Source organism: Mustela nigripes, chromosome 10 (genome assembly GCF_022355385.1).
Source record: "Mustela nigripes isolate SB6536 chromosome 10, MUSNIG.SB6536, whole genome shotgun sequence".
In the NCBI taxonomy this organism is placed as follows: Eukaryota; Metazoa; Chordata; class Mammalia; order Carnivora; family Mustelidae; genus Mustela; species Mustela nigripes.
This window is the reverse complement of record NC_081566.1, coordinates 7,391,053-7,400,620: the sequence shown is the minus strand read 5'-3', so window position 1 is coordinate 7,400,620 and position 9,568 is coordinate 7,391,053. Positions and strand designations below refer to the sequence as shown.

At 43.0% G+C, this 9,568-nt stretch overlaps 1 protein-coding gene across 1 annotated transcript; it reads right to left on the bottom strand.

Annotated features, from left to right (window-relative positions):
- Positions 1-4,454: 4,454 nt before the first annotated feature.
- On the bottom strand, positions 4,455-5,753 carry BECN2 (beclin 2). Its single transcript, XM_059414229.1, has 2 exons — positions 4,825-5,753; positions 4,455-4,620 (listed from the first exon to the last, which is right to left on the bottom strand). Exons 1-2 carry the CDS (start codon positions 5,751-5,753, stop codon positions 4,455-4,457), a joined length of 1,095 nt encoding a protein of 364 aa, XP_059270212.1.
- Between the last annotated feature and the right edge of the window lie 3,815 nt (positions 5,754-9,568).

Sequence of the window (9,568 nt, the reverse complement as noted above, 5' to 3'; positions counted from 1 at the left end):
GCTCAGTCTGTGGGGTAACCCTGGGCACTCCACAAATCTCTTCCTCCCCAGGACCCTTCTTCAGCGTCTCTGATTATCCTTTCCTGAGTCAACTATTTCCTCACGGATTGCAAAATGGTTATTTCTATTCTATTGCTCTTTCTACATTTATGAGGTGGCATTTTCCTCTAAACAATATTCCCTTATCATCTGGTAATGAACTGCAGTGCCTCCCAAAAAAGAATCTGAATTCCTAGGGATACCAGAAACGGAAGGAGAAAAACACTCGCTTATCCTGATCTGAGGTCACTGATATGGCTAAAATTCAACATGAGAAATGATGAACTCCACTCTCCATCTTTTCTCTGAAAAATGTCCTTTTCGTGGGGGAATGGGACTTAGAAACCAAGATCTGGTCACGGGGCACTTATGGTGACCGGCTTGTTGTTGCTTCCAGACCCTTTTAGTAAACAGAGCTAAGAAAACAAACACACAACATGCACTCAATAATTCATACTAATATTTCCAGTTCAAATATTGATAGATTTATCTTACTATATATATAATAATTTTAAAGATTATAAATCATGTTACTACTACCAATAAAACTACAAGGTAATGCTTAATATTTAACTGTAGTATTTTTTTTAAAAAGATGTATTTATTTATTTTAAAGAACATGAGAGAGTGGGGTGGCAGGGCAGAGAGAGAAGGAGAAAGTGTCTGGCAGATTCCTTGCTGAGCTTGGAGCCCAAAGGCAGGGCTTGAGGAAGAGCTCAATTTCAAGACCCTGAGATCATGACCTCACTGTAGTACTTTTTAGTCTTTAGAGTATAGCTAAAAATATGCACATTACTGTTAACAAAAGTACTTAATCCTTTTCTCTGTGATGCTAAAAGTTAACATATTAGGCTTATTTTTTTAAGATTTTATTTATTTGACAGAGAGAGAGAGAGAGATCACAAGTAGGCAGAGAGGCAGGCAGAGAGAGGGGGAAGCAAGCTGCCTGCTGCGCAGAGAACCCGATGCGGGGCTTGATCCCAAGACCCTGAGATTATGACCTGAGCTGAAGGCAGAGGCTTAACCCACTGAGCCACCCAGGTGCCCCTGACATCTTAGGATTATATGATTAGTTTTACACTTGGTTTTTATTTCTCTTTGAAGTATTTTTACCTTTTTTGAATATATGAAATAATTGCATTATTCCAAAGTTAAAACCTTATGAAAAATACACTCAGAAAAGTCTTACATCCATCTCTATCCCTTCCATGTCAGTCCTTCCCTCAAGAGGTAACTTAAAATGGACAGAACTCATTGTTGAAAGACATTTTTGAGACAATAGGTAGTTTCTTTCCCTGAGTTTTTTAGGTGAAGCCAACATATAACTGATAAGTGTATTAGTATGGTTATGATATCGAGGTTAGGTAGGTATAAAATGATGATTGAAATGGAGTGATAAAATAGAAGACTTGCAAATCTGCACATATAGAATGATCATCAGAAATATGATAGGGCTGCCTGAGTGGTTCAGTCAGTTAAGCATCTAACTCTTGATTTCGGCCCAGGTCATGATCTCAGGGTTGTGAGATCAAGCCCTGTGTCGAGCTTGGCATGGAGCCCGGCACTGAACTCTGCACTGGCCATGGAGGCTGCTTGGGATTCTCTCTCCCTCTCCCTCTTCCCCTCCCCTCACCCCCCTCTCTCTAATGCCTGATAATAACCTCTTCTTTAAGACAAATGTTTAAAGATCTGGAAGCTGTGTTTTACCTTCCTTACTGTAAGTTGTTGACTAAAACTCGAGCATTACAAAGATGCAATACCCCAGTTCTCCACCTTGAAGAAACAGGTCGCTTGTTATTCCAATTAACCTTCTCAAGAAAAAAAAAAAAAAATTGTTCTTATAGGATTTTTTTCACTGACAAAGGTCTTTCATAAATTTTATCTCCTTACTTCTCAGGCTAACCATGTGAAATAAGCCAGAAATTAATGGCCTTACGCCACACATGGCCCCAAAACTGTTTCATTTGACCCAAAGTGTTTTCAAATATTTTAATTAGACACCATGACTTAGAAACTAAAGGATTTCTTATTAAAATCCAGATATCTAGGTTCTCCTGAAAAGTTGGAAGTCTTGATGCAGGGATCTAGGATTCTAGGTTGTAACTGGTTGGAGCTATAAAGCCCTTGACCCCTTTAGGAAGGGCATGTTCCAGGCCACACTTTGTTACTGTCTTGGCTCTAGCTAAGGAAATTTGCATGTTCATCTCTTCTGAGTTAAAATGTCTGTCCTAGGATCACTCATTCTGAGGAGAACCCTATCCCCTCTACTGTTCAAATCTATAGACTAGCCATGGCTTCTAGCTGTATTAATGGATTCCAACCCCTGTCGAGATCCCTGTAGTGAGATCGGCTCCAACACCACTGTCTAGAAGCTGGCCCAAGCTCTCCTATATAGCCACAGATAGAACTGGTCACTGGAAGCCACCATGATTCTATCAGAGATTCAACCAGCCTTCACCGAAGCACATGAAGAAAACTCTGGTGAAGGGTTTTTTCTTTCAAGTGGCATCAGATCTCTTTGACTTTTCTACAAAGCCCCAGAACTCTAAGCGTCAACTGTCCTGTGGGTGGTAAATCTCCAGGACCCAAATGATCTCACTCTCTAGTGAATTCTAATCAGATGTCCCAGACCACCTTCTCAGCAGCTTCTCATTAGAGCAATGGGACAAAGAAGGTATAAGCGAAACTCGCGGACACTCTGGACACCAGTGGAAACCTCGACCTCCACTGGCCATGAACGTGAGGGCAGGCCATCCAGGCATGCCTTGCGCTTGTCATCCTTGGCCACAGGCCCAGTGTCCGCGCTGCTGGGAGCTCTCCTCTCACATACCATAAGCACACATTTTTCTCCACTGTCTTCAGATTCTTCTTAACATTTTTACTTAATACAAGCACTGCCACTAAACGTTACATAACTAAATATTCCTCTATAGCATCTTGGTGCCTCCGTGGTATCCCATCACAGGCTTGGACCTTTATTTAGTCAATCTCCTGGTGCCGTACTCTGTGACAAATCAATCACCTTCCTTTTCTCATTTTCCACAACGACTTCTATTTATAGATGCTTACTATGTATGGGGCAGGTGCTGTTCTAGGCACTAACTAGACTGAAAGATAAAGTACCTCTCGGGAAGTTTGGTTAGAAGACCCCTGACACATAAGACCCTGGTCGTCCTGCTGGTCCAGCTGGGCAAAGGGCAGAGGACGTTTGGACTTAGCACATGTTGGAATAAGAAGGTGCTGGAAGAATTGCTGGAAGAATTTTAGGTGAGCCTGGAGAGACAAGGAGGGACCCAGGCCTGAATTTTACCCTGAGAACAATGAAGCAGCAGATGAAAAATGATACAATTTTTTTTTTTTAAGAGGACAAAGTAGGCTCCGTGCTGAGCAGAGAACCTGATTCAGGGCTCAATCCCAGGACCCTGGGATCATGACCTGAGCCAAAGCAGAGGCTTTAACCCACTGAGCCACCCAGGGACCCCTACAATTTGCATTTTTAAAAAGTTCTCTGGCTAACACATTTTTTTTTTTGAAGATTTTATTTGAAAGCAAGAAAGCAAACTTGCAAGAGCATGAGTGGGGGGGGCGGCAGAGGGAGACGTAGACTCTCTGCTCAACAGGGAGTCCAACACCGGGCTCAATCCCAGGACCCTGAAATCATCACCTGAACCAAAGGCAGACATTTAACCAACCGAGCCACCTAGATACCCCCACCCCTGCTGACTTCTTTTAAATCTTCAGGTCTCTGTAAGGGTTCACCTGATGACTCTCAACTCATTGATGACTGGATTGGCCTATCAGCCAAGATGTTACCAGTCCTCTTTGGCCACACCCCCACCAGGTCAGTCCCAACATAAGGGCACAACCCAATACGACACACTTCTCACTTTTAAATCACTGAAGAAAGTATAGAATTTTACTGAAAGCTCTTCAGGGATGAAGGAGGGGTTTACATTACACACGGCTGCAAAAACATAGTATCTTTGAATATCCATCCTCCCTGCGAAAGTCCCTCTACATGTACTAGTGGCCCAAATACCATTATGAAGACCCCAGCTTTCTCCTCACCACCCCCTTCCCTCAGCCCCACCCTTGTGCTTTCCCTCAGCATCTCTTGATCCTTTTTTTGTACCACATCTAATCTGGTCATCTTGTAATTCAATCTTTGCTGCCATTTTGGATGTTTGTTGAGGTGGGGAAGGAGGGAACAGGAAAGCACAAGGAAGGGAGGGCAAAGACATGCAGGGAAAAACAGTAATGGCTTTTGGTGTGCTCTGAACAATTAATGCTTGGGTTGCCATTTATCTTTACAATTATAAGCACGTTATATTTTTCAATTTTATAATTTCTGATATTTTTCTCAAATAAAATATTTTAAAGCAAAAAATCCTCCCTCTCCCTCATAAAAGAACAAGCTATTCTTGGCATCTTAAAGAGACCCAAGCGAGACTACATTTAAAATTTATAAGCATGAGCTTGAGTGCCTTTGTCCATTGCTCCTCTGAGTTCAAGTGGGTCTTGATTGAATAGAACTCACCACTGCTTCCAGAGTCTTCCATTAGGCCACTCTCCACATGAATCCTGTAGGGCAGGCAAAGACCCCACTTGGCTTTCTCAGCCTCTTCTTTGAACTGCTGCATGCAGTCCAAAAAAGCCACCATTGCCTGGTCAAATTTGACCTGTGAGCAAGTTCTCTGTCCTGCAATACAGAACAATGGCAGCTGAACGGGGTCATCTGTTAAAGAATTCAGATAGGACCGGTTTCCGCAAGGGATGAGTCGGTACCTCTGAAACTCCAGCCCAATCTTATTGGACAGGGCAAGGAGCAGCAAGGCTGTCTGGCCCCAGGCCATGTTAATCTCCTTCCAGCTCACAGGGGTGGTGGGAAGGCAGCCCAATCTGAAGTTGTTGATGATGCCCACAGGACCATCATGCCTGATCTCAAAGGTGGCACTGAAGACACTGGTCTTCTTCAGCCGACCCCACTGGATCTGGGCATGTCTCAGCTGGTTCTTCATGCTCTCCAGCTCGTCCTGCAGTTCCAGTTGCTGCCATTGCAAGTAACTGTAGTCCCTCCAGTACTGCTCGTCCTGCTGGTCCAGCATCTTGGTCTCTGCCCGGGCTGCCTCAAGATCTTCTGCTATTCTTTCTTGGTTCTTCTCCACCTCCTTTAGCTCCTGGACCAGCCTCGCCTCCTCCAGCTCCAGGCCCTCCAGCTCCTCCTGCAGGGTCTTTGTCTCCTCCTCATGTATCCTCCCCATCCAATATTTGTAGCTCTGGTTCTCGGATTCTACAATAATGAGGTGGGTGTCTATCTCCTCTAAAAGTTTGTCAGTACAGTCCTCACAAAGCGGGTGGTCCATATCTTTTTCACCAGTGAGGATGTCAAAAATGTCCCTAATAGTCTTCTGGATGTTAGTGAGTGTTCTTCCAGAGTCAAACTTTCCAAGCAAGATGAACTTGTTAGAACTGTCCCTTGGCATCTTGTCATCGCCATGGTGGGTAGAACAGGAGGCACCATCCTGCAGCTTTTTACTGTCTGTCTCTGACCTGGCAGGAGGGCCATGCTCCGGGGTTTCTCCTGGCTCCTGTTGAGCTGAGGTGAATGTGGAAGCTGCAGATTCTTGGGTGGTCTCAGGATCCAAGGTCCCCATAAACTGATCCAACTTCATGGGCTGCCTGCAGCCCTGGCAGATGAATCGGATGGAAGACATGGGGAGACTTTGGCTCTTACTCTGATTGCAAGTTTCCTCTGGGTGGGCAGCCATTTATACCTTTTTTAAGCTTTTTTAAAGTATGATTCTTTTAAAATGCATATTTCATCTTGTCACTCTTCTATTTAAAACCTTACATTGGTACCCTCCTTAGATACCTCTAGGCCTCCTTTAGCTCCTTTTAGACTTTCAGACAAGTCATTCTTTCTAAAAGGAAAATCTGATCATCTCACTTTGTCCTTTACCACTCCCAAGGCATATCTTAAGAGCAATCTTTATAACTAAGCTCCGATTGCGGCACTTCCCTCCTTAAAATGGTTTTATGCTCTTATCTTACCTTAAAATAAAGTCCCATTATCTTAACCTGACACTAAGACCTCTTCTCATTTTCCCAACTACTTCTGTCCCAATTTCTTGCCACCTTCACTCATAGGCTTCTCTATGATCCCTGAAGTGATGGTTGAAAAGGATCTACCATGCAAAGTATGCCTTTCCTCATCCAAATGCTCCTCCCCAAAGCACTGGGGAATATCAGAATAAGTTGGAACTGCTTTCAATGTCATGGTCAATTCTGCGTCCTGATTCATCCTTCAGAGTAGAATAGTATATTCACTGCTAAATACTAAACCTCATTTTAATTACCCACCCACTAAAACCAAACAAACCCAAGCCACACCTGGCTTTGAGTTTGAACCAGCCCAGATAGATCATGCCCCAAACAAGATAAAGAACACAGAGGTGAAGGGCAGTAGAGATTCCTTCAGCCTCTGGTTTATTTAACAGCAGAATGATGTCTCCAGGATAATCCAGGATCCCTCTGTAAAGCCTTCCTTTTGTGGAGGAATGAGTGGAACTGGAGTATTGCTTATAGTTGGGAAGGAAATCCCTTATTTCTGGAGATCTTTCTTCCAATTCTTACCTCCTCATTCCACGGTCTCCTTTGGGAAGACTGGAACAGGCCCAAGAGTGAGGAGTCTGTGGGTTGGAAGTATTGGCAACAAGGATTTTATGCACTACCATACTGAGAGCACTTAGGTGAATTACCTTGTCCCCTTTCCCTTTCCAACCTTTGCTCCTTGGGCTTTGTCACAAACCTCCAGGGAAGATTTGTCTATACCTACTGTCTCCAATTCCTCTTCTTCTGTCCTCTCTTAAACCCACTGTGATTCAACTTTATCTCAGTACTCTACAGGAAGTAATATCAAAGTCATAAATGTTATCTACGTTGTTAAATTTAATCTTGGTGGAATAGGAAGAAAGGTCTTCAGCCAAAAATAAGCATGGGGAAGAGATGTGTGTGAGTCACCCAAACCAGTAGGAGATTGAATGGAGGAAAGAAGTGGCATGATTGCTCTTCACTTGTAATGGTCCACGTGGGACTTGCTGTCATGAGTAGGTATACATTTTTGTCTAGCCACTCACGGCATGGGTTTGTCAAGCAAGTGAGACTAAACGAGGGAGGTAGGAGAGAAGGGGCCAGCTGGGAAGTGTTTAGGAAGGCTGACTGCAATATATCCTGGGAAGAAAGAAGAGGGATGGAGGGAGACACAAGGAAAAGGTGGGAGAGTTGTATTTCTGTTCTGGGAGGTTGAAGGAGTGTCAAGAGTCAGGATATCAGACCAGATGAGTGAATATAGGAGGTAGTCAGAGGGTGTGCATGAAATGGACACAACAGAGGGCTTGCTCCCTCCAGTCTATAATCATCTTTCATCTCTGCATCCTGAAACAAGGGACCTTTGTTTGGCTCCTCCAGGCCTATGTCACAATACCTGGAGTCAGAGGGTCTTGGGTTCTAATCTTATTTACCTGACAAGTTACTTAACCCTTTGATACTCAGATTCTTCATTTGAAAATGAATGAAACAGAAACTATCATAAGAGGATTGCTTTGATGATTAAACAAGATGATGTTTAGAACCTCAAATGACATTAATTACCTCTCACTACGAGTCACCTGTATGGCCAGTACCTGACTTTCTCTTCCTTGTGCACCTTGAACTTCTCAAAAGAGAAGTTCACTACTTCTCACTGTTTCCAAATCCCCACCAAACCTCTTTCAACCTTTGCAATCTGGCATCTGTCTCTATAATTAATAGAATAAAATGGTTCTTGCTAACGTCAATAATGAATTCTTATATAGCAAATCCCAAAGCATTTTTTCTGCCCTCTTCCCAACTGGTGCTCATTCTTTAACATTGGAGGTGATTAGCATCCTTTCCTCATCAAAAGAGGAAAGCAAAGTCATTATTTGGATTCCAGAGAATTGCTGCTTCTGATTCTCCTAGATCTCTGATCTTCCTTTTCTGCCTTGTTGACTCATCCTGCCAAGAGATTCTGAACCTTAAAAAATAAAAATCTGTCTTTGATATAGACAACTAAACTTTTCTGAAGCTTACAAAGTGTGAATAAAAGCCTCCTTTAAAAATTCAAGGCTTTTTTTTGTTTTTTATAAGATTATTTATTTATTTATTTGACAGAGAGAGATCACAAGTAGGTAGAGAGGCTGGCAGAGAGAGAGAGAGAGAGAGAGAGAAGCAGGCTCCCCGCCGAGCAGAGAGCCCGATGCGGGACTCCATCCCAGGACCCTGAGATCATGACCCGAGCCGAAGGCAGCGGCTTAACCCACTGAGCCACCCAGGCGCCCTAAAAATTCAAGGCTTTTATACCCATGTTCATAGAAGTATCATTCATCATAGTCAAAAGGTAGAAGCAACATACATGCCCATTGATGAGTAAATTAATAAACAAAATGTGGTATATACATACAATAGAATATAATTGAGCCTTAAAACGGAAAGAAATTCTTACCCATGCAACAATATGGATGAACCTTGAGGACATTAGGCTAAATGAAATAAGCCAATCACAAAAGGACAAATACTACATGATTCCACTTAAATGAAGTACCTAGAGTAGTCAGATACAATTCATAGAGAAAGAAAGTAGGATAGTGTTTGCCAGGGGTTGGGGGAAAGAAGGGTTCTTTCTATAAACTGTGATACTGTGATTTACATAAAAAATATGCATTTGGTCTTCTCTGTAGGAGCACAGAGGTCCTAAACACTTGGCATTTCCTAAGCCATGAGAGTGTGATCAAGGTGTCTTTTGTCATGTTAATGAAGAGACTATCAGAAAGCAACTAAAGATGGGAGCTGATTTTCAGGAGAACCAATCATGTGATTGGAGGGTAGGAACTTTTAGCTCTACCCCCACCCCCACAGCCTCTAGGAGGAGAGTGTGAGGCTGGAGATTAAATCACTTACCAATGGCCAGTGATTTAATCAGGTGTGCTTATATAATGAAATCTCCATGAAAACCCAAAGAGGAGTGGGCTGAGAGAAGTTCTGGGTGGGTGAACATGTGGCAGTTTGGGGAACACAGTGAGCCTGGAGGGGGCATGGAAGCTCCACAAGCTTCCCATGTGTCTTGTTTTATGTATCTCTTTCATCTGACTATTCCTAAATTATATCCTTTTATAATAAATTGGTAATCTGGTAAGTGAATGTTTCGCTGAGTTCTGTGAGCTACTACAGCAAATTAATCAAACTGAGGAGGGGTCAAGGGAATCATTTGGTTTCGAGCCGAGGTGACAACATGGATTTGCAGCACTTGGCATTTGAAGTGGGGAATGGGTATTATAAGGCTAAGCCCAGAGCTCAGTCTGTGATCTGATGCCATATAGTGTCAGTATTGAATTATAAGACATGCAGTTGGTATCAGAATTGTGTGGTGTGAGGAAAAAGCCCACACACTGGAATTGGGACCAGAGTGCTGGTTGGTGTCAGAATATTTGGGTGTGAGTGTTTTATGGGTACA

Bases quoted from the DNA above. Each gene is read 5' to 3' on its own strand.
- BECN2 (XM_059414229.1), bottom strand. From the start codon at position 5,753: ATGTCTTCCATCCGATTCATCTGCCAGGGCTGCAGGCAGCCCATGAAG. The intron at 4,621-4,824 runs GTACCGACTCAT...CCTGCCCTACAG, and splicing joins ATTGGGCTGGAGTTTCAGAG to GATTCATGTGGAGAGTGGCC.